General features: G+C 44.3%; 1 protein-coding gene across 1 annotated transcript; it reads right to left on the bottom strand.

Moving 5' to 3' along the window:
* Window positions 1-12,034: 12,034 nt before the first annotated feature.
* LOC104591924 (glyceraldehyde-3-phosphate dehydrogenase A, chloroplastic-like) lies at window positions 12,035-14,911 on the bottom strand. Its single transcript, XM_010251077.2, has 5 exons — window positions 14,754-14,911; window positions 14,543-14,659; window positions 13,451-13,752; window positions 12,988-13,232; window positions 12,035-12,815 (listed from the first exon to the last, which is right to left on the bottom strand). Exons 1-5 carry the CDS (start codon window positions 14,793-14,795, stop codon window positions 12,313-12,315), a joined length of 1,209 nt encoding a protein of 402 aa, XP_010249379.1. The 5' UTR covers window positions 14,796-14,911; the 3' UTR covers window positions 12,035-12,312.
* Between the last annotated feature and the right edge of the window lie 2,296 nt (window positions 14,912-17,207).

Below are 17,207 nucleotides of genomic sequence, written 5' to 3'. Positions count from 1 at the left end.
ATGCTTATCTAGTCTTGTCCGAGGCGGGTGGGATCAAGATCAGCCACGTCAACGTGCCATCGTGATCCCGGGGGAATCGGAGACAGTTACCTACTCGAGAAAGAATTTGTTGTCACATCGGGTAGGTCACTAATTAGATCCGGGCTAGATTGGCTGAGGCAAATTGCCTCTTTACACCGACCTGACATCTCCTAAGGTGTCCGTAGGTCATCCTACCGAGATGGGGCCAAAGACATTGAGGCAAATTCTAGATGTTTGAGCTTTGTGTACATAGTGCCAAAATGTCAATGAATAATTTTATAGTACCATTTGTTATAATATCATTGAAGGACCAAATCACTCATTATCATTTTTTATTTTTTTTTATTTTTTTCCTGTTTCTCTCTCTTGGGTTAGATAATTCTAACCTATACGAACTTAGCGGAGGCGATCCCTCTATACATGAACCAAAGCTGCTATAAAGACGACGGAGAGATGATTCATTTATATATGTTGTTCTCTCTTCCGTATTTTTTAGCTTGATTTTGGAGTGAATGCAGACTTTGCCGTAGCTTGTCAAAAGCTGACGGGGATGTCCAAATAGGGTGTGATGTGCATCGGACATGCGGAAGCGTCTACTTTTCATCCCGCAAATTAATCTTTGAATTAATTTTACAAGGTAGCTATCAATTGACAAAACCATGGTTTTCAAAATCGGACCGGACCGGATAGTCGGACTAGAAAAATGGTAATCATTCAGCCCCCGGGTCCGATTATACTGTAAACTGTTAATGCCTAAATAACTATTGAAAAGGTCAAAAAACCACTGACTCGGGTGGTCAAATCGATAAACCGTTTAACCTAAGTTGCGGTTCGCAGGTTACGAAATTTATTTTCGTTAGATTAAAAAAATGACACTCATGTCCCTTGATTCCCATGTCTTACGAGTTAGGGTTAGAAGTTTAGAACGAAAGTTTATTTTCATTCTAACTTCTAAACCTTCCTTAAGTTCCTTCTTCTCAGACGATCTAGATCGACGATGACGGCGGTGAACTTCATCTATGGCGGTGAGCTTCATCTATGATGGATTTATTTTTGTAATCAGTAGGAGCAACAAGGAGCGGCGGCAGCATAAGCAACAAGCGAATTTATAGCAACGGCCAGGGGTTTCTAATATGTTGCACAGTAGCAGTTGGCAGTTGGCAGCAGCAACAAGGAGACAAGGACTGTGGCGGCCGGCGGTGAGTTTGGTCGCATACCCTGTGTTGTTTTGGATTCTTTTTATTTCTCCTAATTAACTACAACTCTGCAAATCCTTTTTATTTGAAAACTCAATATGATACTGATGTGGCGTAATCCGGCTACTCCCTGCTGGAGGTGACCTGGCTTCTAGCGACGACGAGGACGAGTTCTTGAAGAGAGGAGCTCAGAGATCCCGGGGTGGCTCACCCAGCGTGGATGCTCCGATGGTTAAGTCGGTACACGGTGATAATGTAGAGATTGGCAATGATAACAGTGAGAGCTCGGAGAGTAGAGATTTCGCACCATCAATAATAGTAATTGAACATACCCCTGCCCCAGGTGAGTGTGGAGTCTTTCATACACTGGCTCAGGTGGGTAGGTGGAATGGTCACTGAACCCCTGTTACGATGGGACCTGTCAAGTGTTAGGTGGTTGAAGCGCCGCCAAACGGTAATATTGTCACTTCCCGCCAGAACGGGGAGTTGGAGAACTAATGTTACCGTTATAAGTACGGTCCAGCGGGGTTCAAGAATAAAAGGGGGGTGCATTCTTCGAGGTGGCCATGCGGAGATCTGTACGGTAGATGGGCTATCTGTGGGATATCCGGCTGCTTGGTAGTGAGCTAGTGAGTAGCGAGCTTCCCGAGCTCGCGCCTTGGTCTACCTTTGTGAATGCTGAAGTGTTCTTGGGCTGAGGTGGTCTAAGTTCGGGGTACTAGCATACCCGAGCTCGCTTTATACCGAGCTGGCTTATGCCAGGTTGTCACTTGTGTTGAGTCACGTACACGTGTCGTCTGTCTATGAGGTCGGGCCAAATCACCCATCATCAATTGCCCCCACTCCCCGAGCTAAGGGTCCTGACCTAGTGCAGGGAGTTCATGATGTGACAAGTGGATTTGGCTCGGAGTTTAAGCTGATGTGGGACGGACCACATGCGATTCACGTGCGGACGTCAAGTGATCTTATAAGCTCTACGGATGCCAAAAAATGCGCGAAATTGATTTCGGTCTCGAGGGTTGTGCAGCCGGTTTTCTTAAGAGCTGTTGGATTGCTTCAATCCTGACCGTTGCTTTCTCGGCTCAGTGGCTATAAATAGTGTCCTCCGGGACCCATTTTCCTTTGCCACAAATTCGTCAGCTCTTGTCTTGAGGTCGCGCTTGCTTCTTCGGCTTGGGTTTTTTTAGTTCGTCGTTCCTTCTTAGTCAGGTCGTCCATCTTGGGTGAGTCTTCCTTCGCTTCTTCTTTTCTTTTAGTTTTATCTTCCATGTCGCCTTCTAGTCCTGACAGCCCTCTTGGTGAGGCCGAGGTGGGTGCCTCAGCCCTGCTTGGTGGCAGGATGGGGCCATCGTGAGTTCAGGGGCAGCTCGCGGCCCTTCTGAAGCACAGGCTCCTTGAGAGGCCCGAGAGGCCTCGGGTGGTCAGGCATCCACCTCCTGCCGAGGTCGGGAGCCAGACAACTTCGGTCCTTCAACCATGACCTCGGACCGACTTCAGGCCCTAGTTCAATGGTACTACCTCCCGAGGGAGTTCTCTTACAGCCTTCCTCGCAGTAACTTCCCCTGGGAGCACGATCATAACGAGATCATGGTTTTTGAAGAGCAGCTCATGGCTGGTCTTCGTCTTCCGCTACACCCTTTGATTACCAAGGTCTTAAAGTCCTTCAGTATAACCATAGGTCAGTTACACCCAAACTCTGTTCGTAACGTGGTAGGGACCATCTAACTCTTCCACGAGTATTGTCTTCCCCTTGACCTTTATACTTTTTCCACCATCCTGTCTATCAAGAAAAACTCCCCCTGTGTTCTCCCAAAGCACAGGAGAACCTACTACCTATCCCCCCGCCCGGGGTACAAGCTATTGCACAAACTCCCTAACAAGATCCCGGCTTGGAAACGGGGTTACTTCGTACTTTGTAGCCCCGAGGGGTGGCCCTTCCCGACCCAATGGAGACCGACAGTTCAGGTACCCGGAGTTAGGCTGGGCCTGAAGACAAGAGAAACACTTAGGTTTTGGGCAGAGCTCGGCTTCCTCTGCTCGGACTACCTTGCCGAAGACACGCTCGTGCAGGCCGGCTTGAGTCCTGGTAGGTCATATTGAGCTTTTTACTTTCCTCAAGATCTTGATTGGTTCGTAACTAATTTTACTTTTTATTTTTGACAGCTACCATGCCGGTCAACGCTGAGAGTCTTCTGAGGAGTTCCCAGAAGGGGAGAAAGAGGGGCGCGAAGAGACTGCGTCAGGAGGCCAAACCATCTCCTGAGGTCGTCATCGTGGAACTGTCTGTTCCTCAGGAGGAGGCCCAATCTGCTGCCCTTGAGACCCTGGCTGGGGTCCTACGTGAGGAATCTCGGTCCGAAGACCTGAGAAGTTTGTCCATACCTGTGGATGGACCAGAAGGTTATCTTCCGGCTGTGAACGACAGCATCATGGACCATGTCAAAGCCATGCGGAAAAGTCGGGAGGCTGTCTTCGAAGAAGAAGTCTCGAAGTGGGCTGAGCTGGCTCCAGGCGCTCTCTTGGGACTAGTTGCCAGCCACTGTATTGTGGTGAGCCTTCTACCTTTTCTCTCCCCCTTTCTCTTCTCTTCTCTCTCTTTTTTTTTCTTTTTTTTTTTGACCTCGGCTTTCTGGTTCGCAGGTTAACTCCGTTGGTGATGCGTTGGCTTGCCAGGCGGCGATCCACACGAAGGAAGCCATCAACGCCAGAACGCAGATGCAGAGTCTCCACCGCGACTTGAACCATGCTCGGGGTGAGGCGCTTAGGGCCAAGAAAGGGGTTGAGGCCCAGAAGGAGCTTATCCTAACTCAGGAGAGGCAGATTTCCTCACTGAGCGAGGAGAAAACGCGTATGGAGCGGGAGATTACAAACCTCGAAGCTTCTATCCCGCAGGAGAGGGTCAAGGCCGTCGAGAGCTTCAAGGAATCCACAGAATTCGAGGCTTTGCAGGTTGAATATGGATCGGACTCTTACCGCACAGGGTTCAAATTGTGTAGTTACTTAGTTCGTCAGAAGTTTCCCGACCTTGATCTAGGTGGGACCACAATGGTGGACTTGGACCCTGAAGTGGCCAAGGAGGCGGACGCAGAGCCCAATTCTTCGGGGGAGGAGGGCAACACTGAGGTCGAGGCGGCAGGCCCTTCTGAGTGACGGCTCCTTTCTTTTTTCTCTTTCTGAACTGTGAATGTACTGTCCCGAGCCTTTGAGCTCGTGTAAAAATTCTTGTATCCGAACTCTATTTTGATGAAGTATAGTTTCTTTTGAGTATTTCTGAGTGCAAAAATACTTCTAAGTGTGAGTGGACTCCGAGTTGGGCAATTTAATATATAGGTTACCTGAGCTATTGAGCCGCCAAGTCGGTGGTGAGGATAAATGAGAGAAGTTGTGTTACTTCGGGTTGTGCGGGTTACCCCGGACTATCGGGCTTCTGAGCTAAGTAAGAGCAGCAGGGATAGAGTAGACACCGTAGGGTTCATACCCGAGCTGTCTTTCCCTTAGGGTTGGAGATAACCAGATTTTTTGCCAGTTCGGAATTTTGTGGCCCTTAGGCTTTGGGAGGGACTCGCAGTCCGTTCTTGAATTTCACTTAGGCCAAAGTGGCACCTGGGGTCTTCTTGTGGCCCTTAAGCTTTGGGAGGGACCTGTAGTCTGCTCCTGGATTTTACCCAGGCCGAAATGGCAACTGGGGTCTTCTTGTGGCCCTTAGGCTTTGGGAGGGACCCGTAGTCCTCTCCTGGATTTTACCCAGGACGAAGTGGCAACTGGGGTCTTCTTGGGGCCCTTAGGCTTTGGGAGGGACCCGTAGTCCACTCCTGGATTTAGTTGCTCCTTGGAGACCTGTAAGGAACTAAATGTCAGAGGACCCAGGGTATTAACCTGGCGGGGTTGCTCCGATGGTTAAGTCAGTACTCCCATATTAGACTGTGGGCTTAGAAATCACAATTTGAGAGTTAGAGCCTGCTTACTTGTTTTCGAGGCAGATGCTTTGGTTCGTAATCAGAGATAGTACTGCCTTAGGTTGCTGATGTTCCATGCGCGGGGTACTTTCTTTTCATCTAGGGTTTCGATCTCGTACGTGCCCTCTCCTAGTATCCACTTCACTCAGTAGGGACCTTCCCAGTTCGGTCCGAGCTTACCTATACCGGGCTCGGGCACCATGACTTTTCGTAAAACTAGGTCTCCAATGCAGAAGTATCGCTTTCTGACTTGGGCGTTATAATACCGGGCTACTTTTTGCTGGTAGGCTGCAGTCCGGATGTACGCAAGGTCCAACACTTCTTCTATTAAGTCGAGGTTGGTGCGAAGCTCGTCATTATTTCCCTCTTCGTCGTAGGCTTCTAGGCGAAGTGTGGGTACCTCGATTTCCGTCGGGATTACTACTTCCGTGCCATAGGTGAGGTTGAAGGGGGTTTCTCTTGTGGCGGTCTTGGCTATAGTTCGGTAGGCCCATAGTACGCTAGGCAATTCTTCTATCCATAGCCCCTTAGCTCGGGATAAGCGAGCTTTCAGTCCGCGGAGTATGGCTCTGTTCGTGACTTATGTCTGCCCGTTCGCCTGGGGTGTGCTACCGAAATGAAGTTCTGTTGTATCCCCATTTCCGCACACCAGTTCTGGAACTTGATATCTTCAAACTACTTACCATTGTCGGAAATGAACACTCGGGGTAATCTGAAGCGGCATACTATGTTTTTCCAAAAGAAGTTATGCACGGTTCGAGCTGTGATTGTTGTTAGGGGTTCCGCTTCTACCCACTTTGTGAAGTAATCTACTACTACTACTAAGAATTTTCTGTCCTGTCACCGACGGGAATGGTTCGAGGATGTCGATTCCCCATTGTGCGAAGAGCCATGGGCTGGTGAGGTACTTTAGGTCGGCCGCAGGTCGGTGATGGATGTTGGCGTACCACTGACATTTGTCGCATTTCTTGATGAGTTCGAGTGCGTCTACCTTCATCATGGGCCAGTAGTACCCTTGCCGTAGTGCTTTTTGTGCGAGAGCCTTGCCCCCCAAGTGTCCGTCACATAGGCCTTCATGGGTGTCATGGAAAACGAGCTCAGCTTCTGACGGTCGCAAACAGTGCAAGTAAGGGAGCGTGTAAAATTTTCGGTACAATCACCCATCTATCATAACATACTTGGCTGCTTGCCGTTCTATCCTCCTGGCTGCGTTGCGATCTGTAGGTCGGATTCCGTGAAGTAGGTGGCTCGCGAGTGGGTTGATCCAGCTTGGTTCAGCTTGTGTAACAGGAGCGACCACTTCTGCCCCCTGAGAATGCTGGGTCGGGCCAGGTTCTCTATGTGTACGATCCCCATGGTGTTGTTGCTTGTGCTACTAATCGGGACAGTGCATCAGCCTCAACGTTCTCAGACCTTAGAATATGCTTGATGAAATAAGACTGGAAGCCTTGCAGAATTTCTTTGGCTTTGGCCAAATAGGCGGCCATGGTAGGATCGCAGGCTTCGTAGTCTCCAGTGATCTGATTGACCACGAGTTGGGAGTCACTGCAGATGACAACGTGCTTTGCTTGTACTTCTTTTGCTAATGCGAGTCCGGCTAGCAGTGCTTCGTACTCGGCTTCGTTGTTGGACGTCGCGAACTCGAACCGAAGCGCATACTCTAGTTTCACTTTGTTTGGTCCGTGTAGTATGGCGCCGGCTCCACTTCCTTGTTGATTAGACGACCTGTCCACATGAAGGATCCAGGGTTCTTCATCCCAAGTTGGCCCTGCTTTGACCAGGATCGATGCCGTACTGGATGAAGCCTCTTCTCCGTGTCCGATTTCTGGTAGTTCGGGGATTGCGGTGCTGAAGGTACACTCTGCTATGAAGTTGGCCAAGGCTTGGGCCTTAATTGTCGTCTGAGGTTCGTATTGAAGGTCGTATTTGCTAAGTTCGATGGCCCACTTCGTAAGTCTGCCAGATACCTCGGGCTTGAGTAAGACTTGTCTCAAAGGCTTATTTGTGAGGACTACGATAGTGTGGGCTTGGAAATACAGGCGGAGCTTCCGAGCTGCCGTGACCAGTGCATATGCCAGCTTCTCGATCTCTGGGCACCTGCTTTCTGCATCCTGCAAAACTTTATTTACGTAGTAGATAGGTCGTTGGACCCGACCTACTTCTTTTATAAGTACCGAGCTGACCACCTCATCACTCACAAAGAGGTACAACTTTAAAATATCACCCTCCTCGGGTCGGGTCAGAACCGGGATACTAACTAGGTATTTCTTTAGCTCGTTGAAGGCGAGTTAGCACTCTTTAGTCCATTCGAAGTCTTTACTTTTCTTTATTGCCTTAAAAAAGGGGAGGCGGCAATCTGGCGACTTGGACATGAAGCGGCTTAAGGCAGCCATGCAGCCATTCAGCTTTTGAACCTCTTTCAACTTGTAAGGTGGCTTCATTTCTAGAATAGCCTTGACTTTTTCGGGGTTTGCCTCGATTCCACGCTGGTTAACTATGTAACCCAGGAATTTGCCCGAGGTGACACCAAAGGCACACTTACTAGGATTCAACTTCATATTATACTTGGCAGGATTTCTAAAACACAATGCAAGTCACCTCGGGTGAGTGCGGGGTCTTTTATACACTGACTCAGGTGGGTAGGTGGAACGGTCATTGAACCTCTGTTACGATGGGACTTGTCACGTGTTAGGTGGTTGAAGTGCCACCAAACAGTAATACTGTCACTTCCCGTCAGAAACGGGGTGTTGGTGAACTAATGTTATCGTTATAAGTACAGTCCAGTGGGGTTCAGGAAAAAAAGGGGGGTGCATTCCTTGAGGTGGCCATGCGGAGATCTATACGGTAGATGGGCTATCTGCGGGATATCCGGCTGCTTGGTAGCGAGCTAGTGAGTAGCGAGCTTCCCGATCTCGTGCTTTGGTCTGCCTTTGTGAATGCTGAAGTGTTCTTGGGCTGAGGTGGTCCCAGTTCGGGGTACTAGCATACCCGAGCTCGCTTTATACTAAGTTGGCTTATGCCAGATTGTCACTTGTGTTGAGTCACGTACATGTGTCGTCTGTCTATGAGGTTGGGCCAAATCACCCTTCATCAGATACCGTGGTTGTTCATTCATGAATTTTAAATTTTGTTATTTTTTAATATTTTATTTCTTCATAATAATACAATCAACTGAATCAAGGAATATTGGCTTGAACAGTTTTCATATTAAGTTCTTGTGCTGGTTGAATTGCACCATAAACCAACACCATCTACCTAGCATCCTCAACATGCACCATAGCTGTAGAATTCTTCTGTTTTTTTTTCTGTTTTTTCTTAATCTTTTTGTGTTTTTCTGTATTTTGTTTTTATATTTTCTATATGTTTCGTAATGTATTATTTTTGTATTTAGATAGTTTTATTTTCTGTATTTGTTGGTATTTTATTTAATTTTATGCTATTTTTATTATTTATAAATATATTTTTTATTTTTAATTTATTTATGACATTACGAGTCAAACCGTTTGATCCAAACGGTTAAACCGCTTAACTGAAAATTAGTCTCCTGACCGGTTCTGTTTGTGGGTCGTTTTTAAAAACCTTAGACAAAACTGCCAGATAGGCATCCTTTTATAGAGCAGAAGCCCTGTTCTACTATCCTCTTCAACCGGCGAAGACAAAAGGCATCACCGGCAGTAAAATCTTCTTCCAACGACCGGCAACATAGAGCAGATAAATCTTTCTTCATCTTTGCTTCTCTAAAACACAGTCTTCTCCCATGAAAAGCCTGACCCTTACTGTTGATGATGCCAGTGATATTCCGCCGGCGACAAACCTCATCTACAACTGATCCGCCAGCAACCGACGATAAATCTTGGGTAATAACTAGGCCAGCAGCAGTTCCTGATTTACCATGAAAAATCATAGAAAATTTATTAACAAAAGAAAAATGGAAATATCTCCACACTTGATTACCTCTCAGACAGCCAGAGAGGGGCCCGTGCCCATGAAACAGGGACAAAATCGATTTCAGTGGGATCTGGGGCGGCAAAATCAACTTAATAAACCTTAATTTCTTTTTCCTCAGATTCACCCCTTCCCACTTTACTTTCCTCTCATTCACTCCTACTCCCATCCAAGCATAACAACGAGTGCCTTCTCTCCTCCCCTCCTTTCCCAACTCTTGTAAACTTATTGTTTTCGAGCTCTTGCACTCGTTACGGCATGGGGAAGGACGTTGAGGTTGCTGAACACGGCCATTTTTCCGCCGAGGACTACCACGACCCACGTCCGGCGCCCTTGATCGATGCCATGGAATTGACCAAGTGGTCCTTCTACAGGGCTCTCATCGCTGACTTCATTGCCACTCTTTTGTTAGAGTTAACGGTCATCGGTTACAAAAGCCAGACTGACCAGGCCCACAAAGGTGGTGATTGTGATGGATTTGGCATCCTTGGCATCGCTTGGACTTTTGGTGGCATGATCTTCATCCTTGTTTACTGCACTGCCGGTATCGTCGGTTGCTGGCGGATCAGTTGCAGATGAAGCCATTTGTCGTCGGCGGAATATCATTGTCATCGACAGTATGGGTCAGGCTTTTCATGGAAGAAGACCGTGCTTTAGAGAAGTAAAGAAGAAGGAAGATTTACCTCCTCCTCTATGTCGCCGATCGCCGAAGAAGATTTTACCGCCGGTGATGCTTTTTTTTTTGCCGGTTGGAGAGGATAGCAGAACAGGGGTTCGGCGGGTCGATTTGGGTGGAGACCGGAGAGACGCGGGAAAGAAGAGAATAGAGAGGGTAAAGCAAAAATGTTTTGAACCGAGGGATGGCTAACGGCGTTCATGTCCGTTTACCATCCTCGCACGTATATAAAATGCACACGCACCTATGAACGCGTGTCTTTTTCTCGTGATGTTCGAATGGTGTTCGAACGTATAAAGCTTTGACTGAAGCGGAACCCAAGATGCTTCTTTCCTGTGGTGTGTTAATAAAATCCTGTTTGTTATCTTAAACTATTTTTTTTTTCACAGCCCTTTTCTGAATGTAACAGAGGTTCTATCTTTCTATAAGTTCTGTTATGTTTTTATAATGTTTATATTTCTTATAATTTTTGTTATTTTTTGTAATATTATATTTTCTATAATTTCTGTTTTTTCTTTGTTTTCCTGTAATTGTTGATATATTTTATTTTGCACCTTCTGGTATTTTTGTTTTTTTATATATTTTGCAGTAATTTTTGTTATTTTTTTTTCAATTTCTGTTATTTCTGGTGGATATTCTATATTTTCTGTAATTTTTATAATTTTTTTTTCATTTTCCATGTTTCTGCAATTTATATTAATTTTCTGGTATTTCTTTTGTTTTTTTGCAATTTATATTAATTTTCTTCATTTTTTTGTGTTTTTATAATTTTGGTTATACTTTTGCAATTTTAACTATTTTTTTGTACTTTTTATATTCTCCTTAATTTATTCTTTTTTTCTTGCAAGTTGTATATGTTTTATAATTTCTGTACTTGTTTTTACAATTTATGTTTGTGTTGTTTAAAGAGTTAATGGATTAGGTGGGTTGGGTTGGGTTAAGGAGGATTTGGGTTGCCATTTGACAGGTTAGATGGGTTGGGCTAAAGTTCGACCCAAACCCACTCAATTGCAACTCGAAATTCTGGGCCACCGAGTTTCGGCGAGCAAAACCGAAATTGAATGGGACAGCACCGTAATTGGAGTAGATGTTTGTGAAGGATCAACAACAGCCAACGGGAAGTATTATGTTGGGTAATGGCAAGGTTTTTAAAACGGAACCAGACAACGAATCGTTCAAGTGTCCAGTTCCGGGTCAAACGGTTCAATCATTCATTCAAAGTGAACGGACAGCCTGTTTTGACAAAAAATTAATAAAACGGCCAAAAACTGCAGGACCGTTTGAATGGTTCGACCACCTGGATCAGCGGTTTGCCGACTAAATCAATGATTTTTGGCCAAAATGACTGTTCTGAAGTAAAACAGAACCGGTACATGGTTTTTCCGGTGCGATTTTGAAAACCATGGGTAATGGGTATGGTTGGTAGGGTTTCCTTTATGGTGATTACAAGACCAACATTTGCTGCAATTGAATTTGCCGCTGCACGCCTGCACCCACCATGTCTGTGATTTCTTTGCTTGGGAGTTGGTCTTTGCCACTATATTTTAATATCCTTAATTCCGTCTTAACTAAGCATATAGGTTCATCTTCATCATCAAGAGTACAAGGGGAAATATGATAAGCTGGTAGGTTGACACACATGCAAGTGCAAGAAAGATGCCCTTGTTTGAATTTATTGGCTAGTGTGGATGTTTCGGAGAAAAGGATTTTATCTTCTTTCAAATGGATTCTCCACCTTGCGGCTGTAGGTTTTTGGTTTTAGTAATCATGTAGGAAGAAGGATAGTCTGAGCAGCATTCCATTGCAGCTTAATTTAGCAGGGTGAAGTTGGGGGCCAAATTAAAATTAAAGCAGTTATTATTTTTACCATGTAAAATTGTTAAATGTCAAGCAGAAGCAGTCATGCATGTGGAGAAACAGAAATTTCAACATTGAGACCTCTTCTTATTTGGTCATTTTTATTTTCAAGGTAGAAGTGCTTAATTTCATTGTTGAAGTTGATCTAGCATCATCATCCAGCAGCTGCAATTCTGCAAAAATGCAGCTGGGGAGGAAGACCAAGTAGTGGTACGTAGCGTAGGTCGTCTTACACATTACAGGCTGATCAGGCTGCTTAATTATACTTGGGTGCGTGGGTGAGCGGGAGCCCGGCCTCTCTGCTTTAACTTTGTTGCGTTCTCCACGATAATGAATGAATGCTAATAGCATATTAGCAGTACGTAAGAAATTAACATGCATGGTTTTGCTATGCTAATGGTTGTTATAATTAATTGTCTACCAATTACAAAGAAATGATCAAGAGTAATTTTGAGGTTTAAGAAAAGTGAAATTGAAGATAAAAGGAAAGTGAAACAAGGGTTACATTCTCAATACAATCTTGACAAAAATAGGCAGGCACACCTAAAAATATGGAATCCAAAATTAAGATGATAAGATGGATGGATGGATGGATGGATGGATCCTTCCTTAATTGTCAAGGGGCGATTGATATTCTATCTCAGTCTCAGTCGTCTCTCACTCACTTCCAATTGTTGGCGACGATATCAGCCAAATCAACGACCCTCTGGGAGTAACCCCACTCGTTGTCATACCAAGCAATCACCTTAACCATGTCATCTCCCATAACCATGGTGAGTGAAGAGTCAACAGTGGAAGACACATCAGAGCACCTGAAATCCACTGAAACAAGTGGTTCATCACAGACGGAGAGGATGCCGTTGAGCTCCTTGTCGGCAGCCTCCCTGAATGCAGCATTCACCTCCTCGGCAAAGGTCTTCTTGGAGACCTGGACAACCAGGTCGACAACGGAGACATTTGGAGTAGGAACACGGAGAGCAATTCCATTGAGTTTCCCCTTGAGAGTTGGGAGAACAAGGGCCACCGCCTTGGCAGCACCTGTTGAAGTTGGAACTATGTTTAGTGCTGCAGCTCTTGCTCGTCGTAGGTCACGGTGACTCGCATCCAGAAGTCTCTGGTCTCCGGTGTAGGAGTGAGTAGTGGTCATGGTGCCCTTGATTATACCTGCAAGTGCATGCACCAACCCATGCCAAACAATAAATTTTGGGATTTTTTGGATTAATTGGGGATTGATAATCGCATACAGACTCAGATCTAGTCACTGTGTGTACTGCCATTGCCAAGTAATAAAAAAACTTATTAATCGAATCCAACTACTACTGGCACTGCTGCTCACCGAACTTCTGATCGAGGACCTTGACGAATGGTGCAAGGCAGTTGGTGGTGCAAGAAGCATTACTGATGATGGGCTCCTCCGGGTTGTAGCTGTCAGCGTTGACACCAACGACGTATGTTGGAATATCACCCTTTCCAGGGGCTGTGATCAACACCTTCTTCGCCCCTGCTTGGATGTGCTTGCCTGCACCCTCCCTGTCAACGAACACACCTGTTCCTTCGATCACAAGATCAATCCCCAGATCCCTGATGAAATTAAACAACCAACGTTCATTCATGTAATTGTAATTAACATCTCCACCAACACCGTCACCAACCTACTATCCTACTTGTAACAACACTTTGGTCTGTGACAATTAATGCATATGCATGAAATTAACAATACATATATATATTTAATGACCTAACAAAAAAAGAGTTAATTATATATATATATATATATATGATTTAAATGGGGCGCTTACTTCCAAGGAAGATTGGCGGGGTTACGGTTGGAAACCACCTTTATGATCTTTCCATCGACCGAGATGGCATCATCTCCGGCGGGCTTGACATCGGCCTCGAAAATGCCAAGAGTGGAGTCGTACTTGAGGAGGTGGGAGGCCTGCTTCACACCGCCTGTGTCATTGATGACGACGACGTCTAGTGGAGAATCCTTCCTCCCATGCCAACACCTCAAGAAATTCCTACCTATCCTTCCAAACCCATTGATTGCTACCTTCAGCTTTGCCTCTACTACTCCTCTCTTCTGACCGCTCCCACCAACCTTCATCCACAAGGGAGCCAAACAATATTACGGATCAAATGATGAGCAAGCAGAGCAAATCCACAATCCAAATGTGGCGCTGACGTTGAGATCATCAGCCTGCTGGGGTATTACATATACATACATATTACACATTACAGATTTACAGAGTTACATGGGGGAATTATAAGGGGTGGGGACTGGGGAGTCAAGTCAAGTAAAGTCCACTGACCACTGACCTTACCATGCAGGCATATGCAGAGGGATACCGACTGATCCATCTTAGCCACTAGGTCGTCAGGTGGTCATCGTCATCGGCGATCAAAATATCAAAACAAGGTATCGGTATGTACTAGCTATTGGATTGCGCCAAGAACCTACCTAATCGATTCGTTTGTGCCTTTGGATAAAAAATAGGTGGGCACTGGGCAGAGACGCAGAGTTTTGTATGTTGACACATTGCAAAAACATGCATTCAAACAACGTCCAAAGATTGGCCCACCTAACTGACCCTCAAAACCCAAATCCACTACCACACCACACCATATCCGAATTCCCTGAGACTGAAGAGGAGAATCGGCACAAACCTGAAATGGTTTGACCTTTAATTGCGAGAGTTTTCTCTTCATTCAACAACTATGTTCCAAATAACTTGCTACTGATCTCATTGATTCTACAATCATGTTTATATGACTGAAAATCAGCTATTGCCGTCATCCCTGTGGGAATGCTCGTTCAGGTGCAACATGGGGTTGTATTTATGTAACATGAATAAGAAATTCTTAGAATTTTACAGAGACAGAGATAGTACCGCAGAAGTCTGAAAGGCAATGACGGAGAGGAAGTCATCAGAAGTTTTTCTGGCGAAAGGAAGTGAAGCAGAGGAGATACGGAGGCCAGAGAAATCCGAGAAGCCCTTACCGTTGGCCTGCACCAACAAAAGGGTGATGATCAAGTATTATTTGGGAGTGCCCACTAAGTTCTCATAAATTATAACAAAGCAAGGAGCAGAAGAGCAGCACCTGGAGAGAAGGGTTGGCTACAGAGAGAGTAGTCGAAGCCATAGCAACAGAGGCAGAGGAGAAGTCGTGAGAATCCAAGTCTTTGGAGTAAGGGGAAGGAGGGGATAATAAAGAGAGGATGAGATTATGGATAGCCTCTCGTTCAACGAATGGCTGTGGTTTGTGCTTCGTTTAATATCATTTCCCCCTTCCCCCGTCCCCCATCCCATCATCCATGATCGACCAGTGTCTCTCACTCTCTTATCAGTTACCAGTGTTACGGACGGACCTGCTCCCGTGCTCCGCCTGATGATTGTTTTGGGCCTGGGCCTCCTGGGCCTTTATCATGGATGGGTACGAAAAATTGTGGTAAAAAAATGCATGAATCTATACTTGTATATCTTCTTTTTATTTTGTGGAACTTTGTACCCTGTTGACTGTGTTCGAGAAGGGGGAAAATAAAATAAGAAAAGAAAAGCAAGAGATTAGAAGAATTGAATGGTTCATATTTGGCTTTATGTCTCCTCACAAAGCAACAAATGGATAGAGTGGAACTGTGAAGCCACTTGTTTAAATTTCAGGTCACTACTCTGTTTTTTTTTTTTTCTGTTTTATTCATTTTTTCCCTTACTTTGTGGAGTTGGGGGGGGAGAGGGAGTCCCCTTTTTGTGAGCTGCAGTAGAAAGTAAAAACAAGGTTGTATAGATGGAAGTAATGTTTAAGTAGGGGATATAATGATATATTAGGGTAGATAATGGAGGTGCAATCGTAGCTGACGTTCCCATCCAAGATTGTGCAGCATCCACACATATTTTTATTGATGAAAATAAATCGTATTTGTTTATGTGATGATTCAAAAAAAAAAAACAACCCTAACTACAAGCACGACTACCCACTTAGGAAAAGGTTTTCAATTCATGGTTAGCACATAAATTTTCTTAGTCTAGCTGCTGCTAGGGCCTAGGGCTACAATTTCGGTTGGATCGGGTTGACAACATTGTTATAGTTAGGGTTGACTCTTAAGCCCAATACAACTCTACAATTGCTACATGCCATCATATATTTGTCTTGACTCTTAAGCCCTAATGATTTTCATTTCATAATTTTATATTTTATCATTGTTGTTTTCATGATTTTAGATTTTCAAAAATAGACTCCAATAATTTGAAATATTCCTTTTATAAAAGTTCTGTTTAGTGTTAATCAATGATTAATTAAGAGCATTTGAAAGATTCTACGAAAATGGGAGAAAGGTCAGGTTGATTGGGTTAGGGCTGACTAGTTTGATCACGTTGAAAGTTGGATTGGGTTAGGGCTCAGAACCTTGGGTTGGTCAGGGTTGAGGCAGTTTAGATTAGATCAATGTTAGATCCCGTTGGAAGTTGGCTTGAGTTAGGGTTAACCTCAAGTCTAGCTACCTAACCCACCCCTACTACCTGCCCTCTCAATCATGTTCAGTTCTATAATATTTGCTAGCAACTCTAATCATCATTTAAGCTCTATACCAACTATATAGGATTAGTCATACGTACGAATCTTCTTTAATTTATACCAGTCTTCCATTCTATTTTAATTTCATATTTTTTTAATTCCAAACTTTATTCTAAGTGGAGGAACAGCCACTTTGAAATTAATTTTATTAAACATTTTTTAAAAGAAAATTAGAAGATACAGGAGACGGTGTGGTATATCTTACGTCAAAACACAACATACATACATACATACATATAAAACTTTTTATTTTCTATCATTTATAATTTATCCCACATTATAAAATTATAAAATTTGTCTTTAACTTTTCTTATTAAAACTTAAAATTATTAATAGGAGAGTATAAAGATATGCTACCACGTAATGGGTAATGCGGCCATAACATATGGTGGATTGAGGTGCTTTATAAATACATGGGTTTGATATATATCAATGCACGCCACATCGAAAACCAAGACCAAGAGGATTATAGGGTTACGTGCTATATCCATATTTTAACTACTAATTCTATATATGCTACTAGCTAGTACATTGGCGACGATGTATGATGTATCCCTATTCCTGTCTCTATTTGCATATAACCCTACAAGTGAAGTGAGAAGTGAGTAATCATCCAACTTAAACCCAATTGGATCAGGTCATCAAGCAGCTAGCTTAATTACTTTGAGGCTAAGCCGGTGCTCAAACTGCCAATAACAATATTAGAGCATCCCTATCCCATTGAAATAATTAAGATCATCTTCTCTTCTGATCACCATGTCTCCTGCAGATTGCATCGATCTGACATAAAATATCAAATTATCATAGACAGACAGACAGACAGACAGACTTTGTATTATTGTTGATCCAACGCCATGTAATAATTCTTGATTCTTGGTTTTTCTTTTCTTTTTTTTTTTTTTCTTCTTCTTCTTTCTTGTGAAAATTATTGATCGTGGAGTCCAAAAGAGTCTAAATAGAGACAGAGATTCATTGGGTGATGCT

The sequence above is a fragment of the Nelumbo nucifera genome, chromosome 4 (genome assembly GCF_055504915.1).
Source record: "Nelumbo nucifera cultivar China Antique chromosome 4, China Antique-T2T, whole genome shotgun sequence".
Lineage (NCBI taxonomy): Eukaryota > Viridiplantae > Streptophyta > Magnoliopsida > Proteales > Nelumbonaceae > Nelumbo > Nelumbo nucifera.
Note: the sequence above shows the minus strand (reverse complement) of the source record. Positions and strands in the feature narration are given on the sequence as shown.